The sequence below is a fragment of the Otolemur garnettii genome, unplaced genomic scaffold (assembly GCF_000181295.1).
Source record: "Otolemur garnettii isolate 467f Iridium unplaced genomic scaffold, OtoGar3 scaffold00072, whole genome shotgun sequence".
In the NCBI taxonomy this organism is placed as follows: domain Eukaryota; kingdom Metazoa; phylum Chordata; class Mammalia; order Primates; family Galagidae; genus Otolemur; species Otolemur garnettii.
Window position 1 is genome coordinate 4,624,099 of NW_003852467.1, and position 20,375 is coordinate 4,644,473.

Consider the following 20,375-nt stretch of genomic DNA (forward strand, 5'->3'; position numbering starts at 1 on the left):
TGTGTAATAATCTCCAGGAGAAGTTAATTAAAATGGGTATTTCTAGACCCCTTGCTCAGAAAATCTCATTCAATAGGTCAGGGAAAGGACCCAGGAATCTGCATCTAAAAATCTCAGCTTTTGACAAAGTCTGCAGACCCTATTTTTAAAAACACTGGGTTAGAAAGACAGTAGCACGTGAGCTAACTCTTACCTTCGGGATTTTTACAATATTGGCTGAAATGTGAAAATGGACACCTTCCTAGGAATGCAGTATTTAAATAAGTTCAGCCCTTTGGAATGGGACTACTTTTGGATGAAGTTTATATGTCTCACCAAAATGCTATGGATTTGATTATTCTAATTGGTAAAAAAATCATTAAAAGCTTTATTTTTAATGAGCTAAATGTTATGAGACCACCACCTAGGCCATTTGCTTCTTATTTTCAGACATTTAAAACGCTAATGAAACAGCCCTAGCTTTGATTTGTACCGTTCTTTACAAGATGATGTCCAGCATTGCAGTATACATTTGTTCTGTATTCTCACAGTGATGTGATAAGGATGAAATAAAGCTATAGACTTGAAAGCATTTGGAAGGGAAAAAAGGTGCTCTTGATATGTAAGTCATACTGTTTAGTGAGTCTGGAGGGCTTTTTTGTAGCTCACTATGATTTCTTTTTATTTTTATTTTCAAACAGTTATGCACTCCTATTCCAGACCAGGGACAGATAAATGGACTTAGAATTAGGCAAGTTGTTGGCCAGATCACTAAGCTTGAACCTTTCTTAAGCTCATGTCTCAGTTTTTCCCTCATTAGTTTTCTCAAAAGTGTGCCATCATCGGACAAATCCAAGTTTTTGCTAGGGGGGTTTCAGGTCTTAAAAGATAAAAAAAAAAAAAGCCATCCAGGGAAAGAAGCATTAAAAGGAGATAGAGAAAGAACAAAGAAATAATATTATATAAGTTAAAGAAAGCAATTGGTTTTTCTTTTGTTCGTGTTACATGGAGGCTGATCCAAATTACCTAAGAAGAATGTCAAGAATGTAGATAGTGAGGTTGTGACTTTGACTTTGGAGAACAAAGCTCACTTGTATGCATATCTCCCAGCATGTTTGTGGGGAGACAAATCAGTCTCATTAATGATTACTCACACAATTTACTCAATTGTTTTAAAAATTCTTTTAAATGATGGGTATAAAAGTGAGCAACGTTCTTATACTGGTTAAAACCCATTATCATGAGACAGAGTATAGGAATTGTGACCAAGATGACAAGACATCTGATTGTCCTCATATAAAGAACATTGTGTGCCTGCAAGTTTGATTGCTATTCAGGTCAAAGCTTTGAGGGATTTTGACCTTACAAAGCAGTTGCATGGCAAGAGATCAAAACATGAAAAAAAAATCAGCTGTGAGGGCTGCTCTCTTGCATTTCAAAGTCAGGTTTGGCTTGAATAATACCTGGACACAAGCTGGGGATGTTTAAGTTGATGAGAAGGCAGTCTTAGAAAATAGAAATACTGCATCGAAATGTTAGAAAGAAAATAACTCTTGTTATTGGATGCTTCCAATGCGAAAAGAGGACGAAGGAAATATACCCTGGAATGACTTCTTTAAAAAGTCAAATGATCCTATGTCTTCCTGTAACTTTTATAAACAAATACTTGTGGAGATTTACACAATTATTTGATAAATGCCACGACCCTCGGGGGTGTATTTTTTTTATCTTGATTGTAATCAAGGACTATCAGAAATTCATTAAAATGAATGTCTTAAAACGGAGTCTAATTGAAGTGATTTGAGACATTATTGTCTCTATTTAACTAAAATCATATGCCCTGTGGAAAGGTGTGTTCTTCATATGCTTCATTATTTGTTATGGTCATTTTTATCACCAGCTGCTTAGATGCAAGCAAGTATCTGTTCAGGTCAGTGGCCAGTCCAAAGGTTTGTAGTTTTGTGACTCTTTAGCAGAGTAAATTATCTTCTTTGTTAGGAATAAGAAAAATTTGCAGGGTTCAAAAATATCCTTCCTGTTTTGTGAATATTTTCCTGTATTATTAATGACCATGTTTGCAATATTCTCAAACCACAGATATCTTAAAGATGAAATTAATACTCTGAGAATTCCCCGCTCCTTGAACATGATGGTTCACGTTCATGCTGTGTGGGAGTGTGTATGTGTGGGGGGGTGTGTGTGCCTATAGTCAAGGACGTTCAAAGGGGAGAAAGTGATCATTACGCAAGTGTGTATCTACCATCTATCACTTAGGTCCTGGCAAGAGATTCAAAACTCTTTCCAAACATCCGAGGAATGTAAAACATACCTTAAAATGATAGCCAGTGTTTTCCTTTTTGACCCCAAATGTACCCAAAGATGCAAAAGTATTAAGATGAAAATGTCTGGATTTGCTTTTCTTTTCTGAGCCATTCTCACTCTTTAAAGATCCTATTTTTCACTCTTCATAAAATAGTTTACATTCATATTCTGGGATATCCATTCTCAAAGCTTTATTTTGTGGACCTCTTGATATTTGAAATGCAGTTACAATTGGGTTGCCTGTCTTCTTTCTTGCCAGTGATTTTAATTAAAAATACTCCAAGGCCTCTTAGTTGACAACCCTTTTCATTGGTTCCTGAAAGCTCTCCAAGACTAAAAAGCCGACTGCCAATTAAGAAAAAAGTCAATGGCTTTATAAAAACCAGAATTAAACTCAAATTCTCTCACTTAGTTTAGGTTTTCGTCTTATTTATGTTCATGGATCAAGCACCTGGAATTTTAGAGCATCGTTGAGTTCATTTCTCAGGTTAAAGGTTTTACGAGAAAAATTTCAAAGTTATAGCTCAAATGACTTTGGAAATTAAATGTATCCTTTTTCTATCTCCTACTCAAATAAGTATTTGAGAATGTCCTTTGTATATCAGTGCCATGGGTTTGGTGGAGTATATTCATTATCTCCAATAACATGAAATGTTGTAGACACTCAAAATTGTAATAGATTGTGTCTGAGTTAATTCTTGAAATCTTTTATTTCTTTACACAGTGAAACATGTCGGATAGGCAGATCTTTATAGCGTCCTCCAATTCTCATACCTGATACGCTGTCTTTTGCTTGAATTTTTTTTAAAGTCTAAAATAATAAGTGAAACGATTCCAACATTCCAACTCTCTCCACTTTATCAAATAGGGAAGATGTTGATAAAAATAAAATTCTCTTCCTATTTAAAGGACACTGACTTCTGAAAATATTGCATTTCACTTATCTCCAGTAAGTAGTTAAAATACTATAAAGATAAAATACTCAGCATCTGTATGATACAACTATTATCTACCGACAGTAAATAAGACCTAAAAATTACAAGTTCTTTTCCTAAACGTCTACCTGATAATATCCATCCCCAATTATAGAATGTGCTCCATTGTTTCAGTGATAGATGGTGTGCAGAGGAAGGTCAAGTAAATCAGAACAAAACAGGTTTCATTGCTTTGGATCTTTGGCAGATTCAGTGAATTCACATGGTTGCCCAAAAGCTGTATTTCATATGATTCCGTAAGACAACACGTGTCTCTTTTTTTCTGATAGAAATTATTCTAAAAATAATTAGAAATGAGGAACAAAATATATACAATTAAAGAGTTTTACAAAATAAATGTTTTTTTATTAGATCATAACTCTGTAATTACCACATAATACTTCATTTAAAAGAAGAAAGTGACTTATTTTATGATGTCTGCTGAGTGTTTAACCGTATTTGTGCTCATGATTCCAGTGTCAGTACCCACCTATGCAAGAAGCTGTATCACCTTATTATTGGTATCAAAACAGGATAATAAATACTACAATTTAGTTGCCAAGCTAATCTCATGAACCTGGCCACTCACTGTATGCTACGCTTAGCTATGTTAAGTCCTCTGCACTCTTCCCAAAGATTAAGCTATTATCTAACATTGTGATTAATAACCCAGCTTCCTTTGTGGCCACCTGCTCTTTTACCCCAGGATTTTCCCAAAGCTCAGCAAATAAATCTTTTCTACTGCATGGAGAGATAAATCTTTACACCAAGAGTTTTTTATTCCTTGTGCTACTATGCCTGTGGAGATTGCTTTAAACCTGGCTCTGAATTATCAGCCAAAGATGTTGTTATGATTATTTCATTTATTTTAAACTATAGAAGTTCAATTCCTTCATACCCATTAAAAATGAATGAGTAAGGCAGTGATTGTCAAGGGATGTGCTGTGGCATACTGGTGTGTGCTGTGAGAGGATCTTAGGTGTGCTTTGAAAAATTTTAAAGATCATTAATTAAATTATTTTCAAAAGCCATTCAAAGCACAGGAAGTATATTCTTCTTTTCACACTTTTTATTGATCAACATAATTTAAATGTGCTGAAGTTCAAGTGTGCTGTGAAATAAAAAAAGGTTGGAAAAGCACTGCGTTTGGGCTTGGGGTATGTGCTCCCTACTCCTGGAGGAACTGCCCAGAACTGTTCAGGCTGCTTTTCCATGACCTTGCTTGAATGCGGCCTGGAAAAGAAGCCCTATTTGTGCTTAGAGATGGAGGTCTGTGATGAGACTGTTTTCTGAGCTCATCCAGGCCGAGAAAATAGGGGTCTCTATCCAACCCTGAGAATGGGAACTCTGTCTCAACCCAATTTGTATATATAAATCACATACACATATCAAACATTTAACATTAATCTTCCTCTATAAAGGTTATGACATCTACCAATGTATGTTTAATGCTCTGACATTACGTGTATGCACACACACATATAATTACACCACTTCAAAGAAAATCACTATTCAGAAATCTGAATAAGCATAGGAGCAAGTGAGAACAGCTGCTAACAATTGGATGGGGAAATCAAACTTCAGTTTGCATCTCTGTTCTGCTATTTAAAATTGTACCTGCCTGAACAAGTTACTACTCATCTATAAGATGGGAATAATTTGAGTCCCTTCACTTACTCTTTGGGTCATGATGAGGTACTAGCAGCTACCACTCATGAAACCTTTGCTATATGGCAGGTGTTGGGAGGCCTAAGGTGGCCCCACAAGAACCCTCCACCCTCCTCTTCTTCCTTCTCTCCTCCTAAAACAAAGAATACAATGGACCTAGTTAGCCCCACCCCGAAAATTTGGGCCAAAGGACCAGAACTCCTCAAAGCTTTTGGGCAAGCTATGGAATTTGCCCACCTCCTCCAGCCAGCCCCTTATAAAAGGGGTCTTTAACTGCCCCTGGGTGCAAATGCCATCTTTGCCCTGCCCAGGCAGGTCGCTGTCTCTTTCCATAAACCTGACTTGAACCTTTCGGCTCCCAGTCTCATCTCTGGGCACCGCCACACCCTCTTATCACGTGATATATTAGGTATTATAAATGAGAAAATTCAAAACACGGAATACTTGTAACACACAAAGCATTCTAGAATTGGTAACTATCAAAAGTATATAATATACTTTAATGATAATAAAAGATAAATTATGTAACTAATTCTTTGTAGCTTGAAAATTTTTTAGTAAGTTTCTTTAAATGTTCAGCTGTTAGAATATCTCAAAGGCAAGAAATAAAATCTTTTATGCCAATATCACAAAGTACAAGCAATGATATATAAATAATTAAATGGAAAATTAAAAGCTACAATTGAATAACATTGACCAAAAATAAAAGAAATAATACCAGTGTCAACAAAGTGCATTTAAAATGTAAGGATAGCTGAGTATGATGCTGAGTGCCATCTACAGTCAGCTGCCACATAACATTTTCACCCATGGAGGACCACATATCTGAAGGTGGTCCCATAAGATTATATACTATATATTTACTGTACCTTTTGTGTGTTTAAATAAGTCTGGACACACATATATTCACCATGTGCCCACAGTATTCAGTTATAACAGTGCAAACATGCAATGCAGGTTTATAGCCTAGAATCAATAGACTTTCCCATATGGACTAGGTGTACGCTAGGCTATCCCATGTAGGTTTGTGTAAGTACACTGTCTTATTTGCACAACAAAATTCCCTAGGGATGCATTTCTCAAACATATCTGGGTTGTCAAGTGAAACATGACTTATGGTTGTCCTTAAGAAACTGGAGGTTGGCTCGGCACCCGTAGCACAGTGGTTATGGTGCCAGCCACATACACTGAGGCTGGTGGGTTTGAACCCAGCCTGCACCAGCTAAACAACAATGACAACTGCAACAAAAAATAGTCAGGTGTTGTGGCAGGCACCTGTAGTCCCAGCTACTTGGGAGGCTGAGGCAAAAGAATCACTTAAGCCCTAGAGTTTGAGGTGGCTGTGAGCTGTGACATTACAGCACTCTATAGAGGGTGACATAGTGAGACTCTGTCTCAAAAAAAAAAAAAGAAAGATAAGAAACTGGAGGTAGTGGTGGAAAAGAAATATATCCATTTATCGTATGTTCTTTTATGTTCTCTGAATAAGCTTAGGTGTACACGTTTCCTTTGCAAATTGTATTTTTAAACAAATGGTAAGAAAGCTCTTCACTGCTTGAGAGTAGTTTGATTTTCTAAAGACGTCATAAAATAACACAATCATGCTGTAAGAAGATGCATATACTAGAATAATCATGAGACTGGGCCAATTTTTCTCACAATGGAAAAACATGGATTTTTGTAAATTTACGTATGTTACCTTATGAGTAAGAAGGTTGACTATGTAAAAAATGCTTGGAATTTCCCTGAGCATTTAGAAAAGTTACTGCTTCGTACTTAGTACTCCTATTTATCAATAGAAAACGTGTGTTATGTTCAGCCATTATATCGTTGACTTCTGGAAACCAGGAGTGATCGTTTGTGGGCCTAGTGCAAACTGAAAATTCAAGGCTTCTTGTTCAAAACATATTCAGAATTTCAAGACAACTGGGAGCCTTCTGAGCAGGGCCCCTGGGCAACTGCATAAATTATAAACCCATGAATCTGGCCTTGCTTCCAATACCTCTGTGAGAAACGTGTTCTAATTCCTACTTTACATATAAAGAGAAACAAACCTTTAAGATAGTAACAAGCCCTAAATACTGCAGGATGTATGTGGAACTGGTGTTTAAGAAGTGGAGACCCTGACTCGAAGGCCTCCATTTACGATCACTCTAAAACTACCTCCCCAACCTAAAGACAAGTAATTGTAAACTCTTTTCCTGTTTTCCTGTATACTAGGTCAATTGACAACTCAAAGGAATACTATGTAAAAAGCAAAAGCTTTTTATCGTGAGATGATTTGGAAGTCATTTAAAATAAATAGACTCATAATAAAAATGGAGAGAGATGACGAGATTAGAGCACAGTTAGATAGATTCAAAGTTTGTCAAATACAGCTCAAACTATATTATAATTTGGACTCGTCCCTTGTTCAGCATTTTAGTGAAAACATTAAGTCAGTGCTTTCCAACTATTTTTATCTCAAGGAAAACTTGAACTTGTAGCTAAACTTCCACAGCCCACTTAGGTTGATCAAAAACAAGAGTAAGAAAAGAATATATTTACTGTGCTTTGAACTTCTTTCAAAAGTAATTTAATAAATGATCTTTTTTTTTTAATTTCCTTGCCAGAGGGTTTTTTTTTTTTATCCCCTCTTCTCCTTTTATAAATACAGAACTAGTAATAGGAAGAGCATTTTTAACGTAGAGAGCCATTATGTAGACCAGAATGACAGGGGAAGTTTGGATGACACTGTCTCCTTCCAGATTAACCTCTAGGGTTAGGTGGACATCTAGAGATTCATATTCCGTGTCAGCCACCACCTGCGCCCCTCTGTACACACATTCCACTTTAGAAAGTACTGCTCGTGGCCCATCATCAGCTTCTGTGGGAAAAGACTCGCTCAGTGGAGTTGACTGGGGGTAGAGAAATTGAGAAGATCAGCTTCTTGATACCTGTTGGTGGAGGGTGGGTCATGTTGCTGGAGCGCCCTTGTGAATTAAGAATGCATCCAATGATGTGCTGTTTGTCTCCTTGCAAAGCCGTTACAGCCATCCTTTATCCCGTCCACACGCCAACCTTAGGTTTGTTCTGTTACTTACTTTCCTCTTCACCTACACTGTGCCAGGGACTTCACTTTACTCTGAGAATAAAGACTGGAATCCTAGGCATGGCCTAAAAGTCCCAGTGAGTCTGGCCTGCTCCACCAGTCACACTCATCTCACCCAGTTTCTCTGCCCTGTGCCCCTGTCACGTGGGCTTCTTTTAGGTCCTTGGACTCCCTGTGTTCCTTTTTGTCACAAGACCTCTAAACTGTTGTCTCTGCTCAGAAATCCCTAAGTTCTGTCTTTGCCTGGCTAATACCTCCCCTTTCTCAGATGTCTGCTCCACTGTCCCCTCCTATGCAACCCTAATCTGGCTTCTCTCTGTCATTCAAATAAACCATCTCAAAATGTACAACTAGTTAATGGCCTTTAAAATTTTTCATGGCACACCTAAGATCTTTTCAAGCCACACCAGTGTCACAGTGGTTGAAAATCGCTGCATTAATTACTTCTGATCACATTTGCGGTTGTTTTCATTCTAAAGCATTTGGATAACAGGATTATAATTTCAAAGATTTTGATACATAGATAGGAATAATAGATTTAAAATGACAATTCAGCATGTGGTGGCTCAGAACACTTGGAGAAGCCCAAGCAGGGGGTCTGCTTGAGGTCCGTAATTTGAGTGCATCCTGGGAAAAAACTAGACCCTAGACCCTGTCTCTGCGAAAAATAGAAATTTAGCCAGACATGGTGGTGGGCACCTGTACTCCCAGCTACTTGAGAGGGTGAGGCCAGAGGATCCCTTGAGCCCAAGAGTTTAAGACTTCAGTAAGCTATGACGATCCCACTGCATTGTAGCCTGGGGGACAGAAAGAGACCCTATCTCAACCAATTTGACAAAAAAACAGTTTTGAAATATTTCAGTACTTACAAAAGCAACATTTTGTGAAAAATGTTCTATGGTAGAAATTTGGAAACTGAAAAGAATGCAGAAATATACGTGTACAATAGAAATTATACTTTCTCAGTCTAAAAGTAGCCACCAATGTTTATATCTTGCATTTTTACTCAGTACTATTTCTATAATGAAAACATTTTCTCATCACATTAAAAATATTTGGAATATATACAATATACTATCACATTCATATGCTATAATTTAAGCCATAATCTACCAGCATTAGGTTGTTTCCAATATTTGACATTTACATTGACCCTATACAGGGATAAAATATATCCAGCCTTCAGCCTCAAATTACATTTAAATGTTAAGATGCCAACTGAAAGACATCTGTTTTTATGACATTTCAAAAGAAACTTTCTGGGTTACTACATGTTCATTATATGCATTATTTTGTATACTTGTGTTTTTCATGTGGCACTCACCTTATTTCACACTTACTCATGTGATTCTCACCTAAAGATGAGTTTCCATCATACTCATTTCTGAATGTCCTATAGTGAATACGTATTCCATATGTGTTGAAATTTTGTTGAAGCGTTGTGATTTAGCCGCGAACAACTTGTACAATTACAGATTGGTTTCGTTGACTATGGTGTCCAAAGCCAGGAAACCTTGGTTTTGGAGCACCAATCAAATTAGATCTACTTTCTAGCACATAACTGGTATTATAGAGCTTTAGAATGAGATTTATCAGGGTCATGGTTATTATCACACTTCAGATCTTTAAAACTGTCAGGTAGAAACAATACTCCACCTTCTCTGTATCCAAGGATCAAAACAAATTTTAAGTTTGCTGCCTTCCTAAGAAAGGAGGTGTCTGCTTCTGGCAGCAGTGAATTCTACAAGCAGGTTATGTTCAATGGCCTCCATAATCCCTCTCTTGTCTGGATTGTTAGTGAATTTAATATATAATTGTTTACTGTCAATAACTAAAAACCATGGGGAAATTTAGTACATAACCAATTGTTTTTATACTGATTATATGGAGTAAGTTTTGAGAGTAATTATTGTGGTATATAATAAATTCTACCCTGTATTTCCAGGGTGAATACAGAGTTATTTTCTTCTCTATCCCAACGGAAATGAAGTAGTATTTTCAATTACAGTGCAGTAGTTATTATAGTATGGAACAATTACACTTCCATGTCTTACTACTGCTTTGTTAATGACTTTCTTGTCTCTCTTAGGAGCCTTGCCTAAATGCAATTTCACAGTATATCATGTTGTGATTCCCTTTTACTCTACTTTCCTTGGGCAGATCTATCCAATTTTGTAATAGGTATCAATAAGAAAATATTATTAACCTTATAGAAATTAATTTCACAGCCAAATATTCAGTAATGTAAATGTTCTGTAAGATTAAATATGGCTACTATAAATTATCTCTGCCTTCTGTTGTCTGCACGTTCAAAATGAGATATTTTCCTAATCTGAAAAATACTCTGGCCATAATTATATGCAAAAAAGTCTTCTCTGGTTAAAAAGTACTCCCATGAAAAGAAATAGGTGCTCTTGGGATTCTATTGAAAACTACTTTTTTTTTTTTTTTTTTGACTAGAGATAAACCGGATTTAGTCATGTAATGGTCATTTTGTATTGGGTGTGGTATCATTTGAGTTTATATTTTAAGTATTTTTAAAACCTGTGTTTCTTTCTGCTTTCATCTTGATGGAACATGTCAATGGGATATGTAATTAATGTTGTTAGAAGCTCAGTGATTGATTCAGAATGATGAATGATGAATCTGTGGAGATCTCCGAGAAGATAGAAGCTGGGCGTGGCACATGTAGAAACTCAGTATCTCTTAGTGTTTCATTCTTATTATTTCAGTTGCCAGAATGGAAATCCCTCAGCCCCTGACATATATAAAGATGTGGTTTGAACAAAGAGTAGTATTTTCAAAATATGCCAGAGCCATTTTTACATAAAACATCATAGAAAGTATTTCATTCTTTCCTTAATAATTGCCCATTTGGAAGCTAAAATAAGATCTTGAGGTTTTTCCCATACTTCCAATTAAAGACATGAGTCATCATAGATGAGGCAGGGGGATCCCTCCAAACCCTTTCCATGTCTCTTTGACAAGTGCAGGAAAATTGCTAAAACTAATCTTGGCTCAGGCAAAACCCTGCCCCTGTGCTTGTAGCTAAAAGTAGATAAAATGCAAGGCTCTTTTGGTCTCTTTAGAAATAGATCCTCCAAGTAAGTTGAATTGCCAGAAAGGTAATGATTAAAACCCCAAGTGTTAACTTCATGGTCATAATAACAGGAGCACTTGGAGACAGAGAATGTAATAGTTAAAGAAGGAAGGACTGTCTCAAAATTATAGCTTGTCTGGGAAAGCCCACATGTTGAGGTGGTGGCCTATCATGACTTGGATCACAAATCATATTTTTCCAAAGACCGATGAACTAACTTTGTCCACCCCCACCAAAAAAAAATCTGAACAGAAAATGAGTGTGATTATAAACCAAGAGTCTCTATAATGAATTTGGAAATGCAAATATTTGAACATAATCACTAATTTAAATAAAACACAGGTAGTATGGTTTTTAGCTTTTGAATAATCAATGTAAAGGTAATTTATGCTAACCTTTTATTATAATTTTAAACATCATTTCGCTAAGTTGATTATAAAGTAGTTTATTAGAAGGTTCAAATAATTTTTTTTAAAAATACAGAGCATCGGCTGGGTGCGGTGGCTCACGTCTGTAATCCTAGCACTCTGGGAGGCTGAGGTGGGTAGATTGCTTGAGCTCATGAGTTTGAGACCAGCCTAAGCAAAAGTGAGACCTCATCTTTACTAAAAATAGAAAAACTGAGGCAAGAGGATCACTTAAGTATAAGAGTTGGAGGTTGCTGTGAGCTATCATGCCATGGAACTCTACCCAGGGTGACAGCTTGAGACACAATCTCAAAAAATAACTATAACTATATATATATATATATGGTATATAAAATGTTCTTTTTATATGTTAACCAAAAATGCATCTTACAAATAATTAGTAAACACAACGTACCAGGCAGTGGAGTTGGTGCTGAGATACCTTAGTAGAATTTAGATTAACATTGTAATCACTTGAAATATGTCTAATTAAATATTGAATAATATTCCAAGTTTTTCTCTTTTGCACCATTAATTTCCTGTAGTTTGGCCAATACATTGAAGAGGCACTGAATTCACATCTGGTAGAGATTATCTTCCTTTGCTATTTCAGTCCACATAACTTAAGTCAGATAAAACAATTTGATTGGGGTTCAGTATGGTGCTATTTTGATCTGAAGGTCAGTCTACCCGCAAGCAGAAAGAGTTTCTCATTATTTTCCCTCACCACTGCAAGCAGTCTTTACTGAAGTCTTTTGAGCAGTGTCTGACCTCTGTTTCAATATTTCTCACAGATTTCACAGGCTGTCACCACCACTCAGCCATCACTAACACAGACAACTGTAATGGAAACGGTAACTATGGTGACCACAAGGGAACAAATCCTGGTGAAGCATGCTCAAGAGGAACTTCCACCACCACCTCCCCAAAAGAAGAGGCAGATGACTGTGGATTCTGAAATTAGAAAAAGGTGCGAGCATCTTAATTCTGGTTTTATATGTACATGAAGCGGGAAAACCCACTTACAGCTGTTTTGATGGTGATGTTTTTAACCTCAACAATACTTCCAGAAACCTCAGGTGCCTACAATGTCCCTTAATTTTGTGAGAAAAAATTATGAAGTAAGTTCTAAAATTTGCCTAAGATATCCCTATCCCAATGAAAACTTAAGGCTTAATGGAAATACCATTTTCTGGGTTAAAAGAAGAAACCATAGGGGATGAAGTACCGTATTTTAATTTTGAAAGTTTGTTTTGCTTATTATAAAAGGCCTGCTTGTTCAGTCCCTAGTTTTGCGTTAAATATCTTTCTTCCAGTAATGGAAAGTACGTTTTCATGGAGAAGTACACCTATAATAGACGAGATCCATTCTGCTGGTTTACGAGAACATAGTGTCTCAATCTGCACATCCTAAATCAGGAGTAATTACAGAACAGATTTCCTGTTCTTTGATATTTATAAAGTCTTATCTTGAAGGTGTGAGAATTTTTAACTGATCTTTTTGTGGATATTCTCAACTACACAGTGTAGATAAGTTAGGTATTATGTAGATCAATGGATTATTAAAATGATGGCAATAGAATGCTATAAATACAAAGCTAACATGGAAATTAAAAAAAAGATACAATTTTCCTTTCATTCCAGCAACTGTAATTCTGAGATTAAGAAAGAACATTAAAATCTGTCTTAGGTTTCTAAGCAGCATATGTTTTAGGAATGCACAGAACATTTGACATTAGAATTTGCTTATACCAGGGTATAGAAGTATGGGAAGAACACATACCTAAAAATAGCGTGTCAGATGTTCTAAGGAAAGGGAAAAAAAATCTAAAATTATTCAAATTCATTATTTGGGATTTTCAGTACTTCTCTATTAATTCGTGACTTATGACTTGCCCTCATAATTCTAAAGTAAATCAAAACCACTGGGCCTCTTCTCCCTGACAGTGTCTGCCTGGCTGAGCAAATCCTCTCGTTCAGGGGTCAGCACACTAAGGCCTGCACACCACATCCAGCCTGCTGCCAGTTTTTGTGTGGTTCATGAGCCAAGATGTGTTTTTACATTTTTTAAATAGTTGAAAATCATCAAAAGAATAATAATATTTCATGATATGTGAAAATCCTATGACGTTGAAAGTTCAGCGTTGATGTCCATTGGTTGGGTGAAGGGAAACTTCTCCTTCACCTTGGAAGGTTCACTGGAATACCACCTCTCATTAAGGCAGGTTAATAAGAGAAAGAGTCTTATTTGCCGTGCATAGGGAAAAATCAGCCAGGAGTCCGGTGGGGTCTAGAAGCTTATACACCCTCATTTTAGGGAGAAAGAGGAGATGAGGAATATAGCTAATTCTGTTGAGTGGTATTAGTGGTTACTAGGGAGGATGAATAGATACTTAGGAGAATGAATGCATGGGGGGAACAGATGGGCCTATAAATGAGTCTCTGGAAACTAAATTATCCAGAGAGATAAGGATTATATTTAAAATGATGTGGGTTGGATCTGGCTACATTTTTTATTTTCTTCCTTGCAATAAATTGAGATAACAGGAAAGGGAAAAGAAGTCAGTTATTTTCTCAGATGGGTCTGGTTTTTGTTTTTAATGAAGAGAGGGGGAAATCCCCTTCCAATGCCTGTTGATATCTAAGGGCCTTTATTCAAAAACGCTTTTATACCCAGAAGTCATACTTTGGGGTGAAATTTCCTGAGCTCTTTTACCATAAATAAGGATTTAGTGGACACAGCTGTTACTTTCACATTACAAAAGCAGGGTTTGATTATTGGTAACAGGGAATGTGTAGCTCACGAAACGTAAAGTATTTACTAGTTCCTTGGTCACAGAAAAAGTTTATTAACACCTGCTCTAGTCAAGCCTGGTCTAGTCAACTCCTGGATATCAAGTTTTATGAATAGTAGCAATCTTTCTGGAGCAACAGCTTCCAAGGACCTATTCACGAGGGTAGCTTTAAACTTTAACATTTAATGATGGAGAAAACAAATAATGCACAAAAAATAAGTAAGGCTTTAAATGAGTTTTTTGATTAATTATAATAGCATGGACATTAATTTATTCAATGTCACATGACCTGTGTGTCCAAACACAGTGCTTAGCGGACACATGCATTTATGGCTACTTTGCAATATTCCAACAACTCTCCAAGGATTCTCCAGAGTAATACAGAAGCCTAGAAGCCTAGTTGCCTAACCCTTTTAATTTGTTCCGGACTTGACTAATGCAGATATCAACGAAGCACATTGATTCATATCACTATCTTCAAAAGCTTATTCTCGAATCCTGTTTTAAGAAGGCATTTGGTTAAAATAGAACGTTCTGACTTCCTTTTGTTTGCAGGAAAGAGTGGCTAGTGGTGAAATACTTCGTATCTTAAATTCTGTTTGTAACATATGTTTTCAGCAATATTTTTAAATGCCTGGAATGAAATGTCCAATTGGGAACATAAACATTCCTTAAGTAAAAGCTGACACTTATTGAGGGTTTTCTTCTATGCTCAGTGCTAGATCCAGTTGCTTTCTCTGCGTAGCATTCCTCATAACTTTCCAAGGAATTTATGATTATTATTACTATTATACATAGCTACAGAGGGTGTGAGCCCAGATTTCAGCTGAGGTAGCCTAGGCAGCATAGTAAAGCGTCTCTTTAATAGGCATATGACTAAAGTGATGGTATGTCTTGGTTTACCTGAAGCTATCCCAGATTATACTTGTCCCAACAGAATTATATAGAGCACTTTACATTCTCAAATGTGTCTTGATTTAGACAGCACAATTATATGAACGTTCTATATGTAACACACTGCTAGACGGATAAATTTAGACTTAACAAAGAAAGCAAAAGAGCAAGCATTTCGGAACAATTAAATTCAATAACTGGCAATTGCCTACAGGATGAAATGTGGTTAGAATATTGCAATGGTTAGGGAGGCATCGTGCCCTCTTTTGTCCCATGTGAGAAAACATTTCACTGTGAATATTACAGTCTTGACAATCTATTCAATGCAGATTTTTTAAAAGGCTATCTTCTTTCAGCCTCTGTGTCGTACTCCCAGTCCTCCCTCTACCATTTTTTCCCTGCCTTGTTTTGGTCCTTCTGCCTAATTCCCATGGGGGTTATTTTGTTAATCTTTCTCTTTGCCTTTCTGACTTCTTTGAATGAATTATCTCTTCTCATTGGTTTAAGTTGGCTCTAAGTGAATGATACCCAAATAGTGTAGCATGAATCTGTCTCTCTCCCTCGAATTTCAGCTTCATGTGTGTAAAGTTGGGATCTAGGTATTTCTACTCCTACATCCAGCTACTGTATCACTTCATGCGTTTATCCTTTGTTGCCTCCAATAAACCGTACCTAATTAATACATAGCACATATATTTCAGTTATGATAAGTCATCGCCTGTGTGTTTAAAGGTCTACCAAATATTTTTGAGAAGTCATGGCTTTTGGAATCAGAGTTACTCAGGTTTGAACCTTGTTTAATTACTAGCTTATTTCTAGCAAATTACTTACTATTTATGCCTCAGGCTTAATATTCTCACTTTTTAAAGTACGGTGAGGATCAAGTAAGAAGCATAGTGTCTGTACAGTATTCAATAATCAGTAAATGAATTATTTTTGTTTAGTTGTGGTGCAGATGCTGAAGATGGTGAAGATGAAGGAAATAGTGAAAGAGGTCAAGGTGGTAGAGGTGATGATGGTGATAGAAATACTGGTGGAGATGGTGGGGATGTGTTATTGATAGGGGGGAAGCTCCCACATTAAACATCCCAAACTTCATGAATATAAGAATACCTCCTCATGTTCCACTTCAAGACAGAATTTACCACCCAACTTCTCCATTTCTGTCAATCCCTTTCTCTGACTTTGATCCTTATTCCTTATTATTACATTATCTGATTGGTCAAGTGTCATCATTTCAGCAATTTTTCAATCATTCTAACTGCCAAATTCTCCCCCCCACTTTACTTCAGAATAGTAAAGGGGATAAATGATTTGGTTACATGGATTGCTTTTGTGCATATGAGCCAAAGTTATACGTGTGCCCATCGCTGAGATAGTGTGCATTGTACTCTTAAATATGAATTTACCTCTCCCCTCCTCCGCCTTCCAACCTGATTGAATTCTGTTGAATTTTACTTCTGTATGTGCACATGAGCTTGGATCAATTTAGTTCCAATTTAATAGTGAAAAAATGTAGCCTTTCTCCATTCTTGCAATACTTCACTTAGAAGAATGGTCTCCAGTTCCATCCAGGTTGTTATAAAAGTTATTAGCTCACAGTTTTTTTATGGCTGAATAGTATTCCACAGTACATGTATACCTCATTTGATTAATCTGCTTAAGTATTGATGGGCACTTGGGTTGATTCCACATCTTTGCAGTTGTGAATTGTGCAGGAACAGACATTTGCGTGTATAGGTCTTTTGATAAAATCACTTTTTCTTTTCATGTTGGGTAAAGCGTGGGATTGCTGGATCAAATGGTAGGTCTACTTTTAGTTCTATGAGATCCCTCCCTCTATTTCATGTAGAGGTTGTATTAGTTTCAGTCCCACCAACAGTATATGAGCGCTACATTTTCTCTGCATCCACAACCGTATTGGTTATTTGAGGGTGTTTTGCAAATGCCACTCACCAGAGTTAGGTGAAATCTCCTCCTTTGATTTGCATTTCCTAGAACATTAGAGGTGTTGAGCCTTTTTTCATGTGTATAGGCCATTAGGATATCTTCTTTGGAAAAGCTTCTGTTGATAACTTTTCCCCCATTTTTTACAGGGTCGATTTTGATTGTTTTCTTGTTGATTTGTTTGAGTACTTTATAGATTCTGGTGATCAGCTCTTTGTTGGATATAAAACATGCAAATGTTTTCTCCTATTCTGTAGGTTGTCCATTCACTCTGTTGATCATTTCCCTGGCTGTATAGAAACTTTTTAATTCAGTCAGGTCCCATTTGTTGATTTTTGTTGTTGCCGCAATTTGCTTTGGGGTCTTCCTCATACATTTTTGCCCAGGACGATATCTATAAGTGTTTTCCAACATTCTCTTCTATAATTCTAACTGTTATAAATTTCAGATTAACATGAGGTTACGTATATGATTAGGTCACACAGTTTGCTTTTGTAAGGTTAAATTCTGAGTTGTAGTTGGTACCCTTTATCTGACAAGTAGGCCATATACCCATGCAGTGTACCCATTGAGTGGGGAATTACCTCCTCCTAAGAAAAGTTTCTGTTCATATCTCTTGCCCAGTTTTTAATGGGGTTGTTGGCACTTTCCTTACTGATTTTCATGAGTTGCTTTGTAGATTCTGGTTATTAGCCCTTTGTTAGATTCATACCATACAAATATCTTCTCCCATTCTGAAGGTTGTCTCTTTGCTTTGTTGTGTCCTTAGCTGTGTAGAAACTTTTTAACTAGATCAGGTCCCATTTATTTATTTTTATTGATGGTGCAATTGCCAGAGTGGTCACCTTTACGAATTCTTTGCCTAGACCAATATTATTAAGAGGTTTTTTTTTTTCCTCACACTTTCTTTTAAGGTTTTTTTTTTTCTTTTGTTTGTTTGGTTTTTGTTTTTTCTTTGAGACAGAGTCTCACTTTTTTGCACTGGGTAAAGTGCTGTGGTGTCATAGCTCACAGTAACCTCGAACTCTTGGGCTAAAGTGATCCTTTTGCCTGAGTTTTTCATTTTTAGTAGAGACAGTCTCACTCTTGCTCAGGCTGGTCTTGAAGTCATGAGCTCAAGTGATCCACCTGCCTCAGCCTCCCAGAGTGCTAGATTATAGGCATGAGCTACCGCGACTGGCCTCTTTTAAGGTTTTTATAGTTTTGTGTCTTAGATTTAAATGTTTTATCTATTGTGAGTTAACTTTTGCAAGTGGTGAGAGACATGGGCCCAGTTTCAGTCTTTTACATGTGGCTGACTAACCAGTTTTCCCAGCACCATTTATTGGATAGGGATTCTTTTCTCCAATGAATTATTTTGGGTATTTTGGGTTTTTTGTCAAAGATCAGATAACAATATGAGGCTGGTTTCATCTCTAGACTCTCTGTTCTGTTCCATAGATTTATGTCTCTATTTTTATGCCAGTACATGCATTTCAATCACTATAGACTTGTAGTATAACCTGAACTCTGGTAAATTGATGCCTCCAAATTTGTACTTATCGTGTAGAGTTGCATTGGCTTTGCAAGGTTTTCTGTGGTTCCATACAAAATGTAGAACTGTTTTTTCAAGGTCTTCAAAGTATGACACTGGTATTTTAATGGGGATTGCATTTAAATCAATGGATTGCTTTGGGTAGTATAGACATTTTAACAATGTTGACTTTTCCAACACATGAGCATGATATGATCTTCTGTCTGTTAAGACCCTATGCTACTTTCTTAGTGTTTCATAGTTCTCCCTGTAGAGGTCCTTCATATCCTTTGTTAAATATATTCCAAAATATTTCATTTTCTTTCATGCTAGTATGAATGGTACTGCATCTTTGATTTGATTCTCAGTTTTCTATTATTCTTACAGTCTCATGTCTTAAGTTTGTTATCCATCATGAATTCATTTCTGTGACTCGTGAGAGATGTAGATATTTTTTAAGTCTTCTACAATGGCTATCCAGTTTCCAACCACTGTTTATTGACCAGGGATTCTTTCCCCCAATGTACATTTTTGTCTGATTTGTCAAAGATGAGATGGCATTACAAAGATGGTTTTACATCTGGTTTCTGTGATCTGATCCATAGGCCTATGTCTCTGTTTTGTGCCAGTACCATGATGTTTTAGTTTCTATTACCTCCCAATTTGTTCTTTTTTCTTAAGGTTTCTTTGGATATTTCAGCTCTTTTCTGGTTCCACATGAAGTATATAACTATTTTTTTCTAAATCTGAAAAAAAAATGACATTGGTATTTTAGTGATGATTGCATTGAATCTCTAAACCACATTGGGTAGTGTAGCCATTTTGCTAATGATGATTCTGAGCCTGATGTTTTTTTTTTTTTTTTTTTCCCATCTGTTTACATCCTCTGCTATTTCCTTTCTCCACATTTTGTAGTTTTCTCTTTCACCTCCTTAAATATATATTATTAAGTATTGTATTTTCTTTGTTGCCACTGAAAAAGGTACTGAATCTTTGATTTAATTTTCAGCTTGACTTTTGTTGGCATATATGAAAGCTACTTATTTGTGTACAATGATTCTTGTAACATGAGACTTTGCTGAATTTATAATCAATTCTAGAAGTATCCTTGCAGAATCTTTGGGGTTTTCTAGATATAAGATCATATAATCATCCAAGAATGATTGTTTGACCTCTTCTGTCCCCATTTGGATATCCTTGATTTGCTTCTCTTGTCTAATTCTGCTGGCTAGGACTTCCAGCACTATGTTTAATAGAAGTTGTGATAGTAGGAAATCTTGTCTGGTTCCAGTTCTAAATGGGAATGATTTTAATTTTCCCCCACTTTATATGATGTTGGCTGTGGGTTTGTCATAGAGGGCCCCTATAATTTTGAGTTATGTTTCATCTATGCCTATTTTTTAAGCATTCTTGCCATAAAAGGATGGCAGATTTTGTCAAGTGCTTTTTCTGTGTCTTCTGAGGGTTGTAGTCTTTGTTCTTGCTTTTATTTACATGACAATTACTTTTATAAATTTATGTGTGTTGAACCATTCTTTCATCTCTGAGATAACACTCACTTGGTCATGGTGGTTTTCCTTCCTTCTTTTTTTCTTCCTTTATTCTTTCCTTCCTTCCTACTTTCTCTCCTTCCCTTCCTCCCTCCCTTCCCTCCCTCCCTTCCTTCCTTTCTTCCCTCCCTCCCT

At 36.5% G+C, this 20,375-nt stretch overlaps 1 protein-coding gene across 1 annotated transcript in view; it reads left to right on the plus strand.

Moving 5' to 3' along the window:
• Positions 1 to 20,375, plus strand: part of DMD (dystrophin) — a 2,307,273-nt gene that overhangs the window by 784,513 nt on the left and 1,502,385 nt on the right. The window contains exon 17 of the mRNA XM_023515448.1: positions 12,336 to 12,511. Coding sequence (XP_023371216.1) covers positions 12,336 to 12,511 — 176 coding nt within the window. The remainder of the gene's footprint in view (positions 1 to 12,335; positions 12,512 to 20,375) is intronic.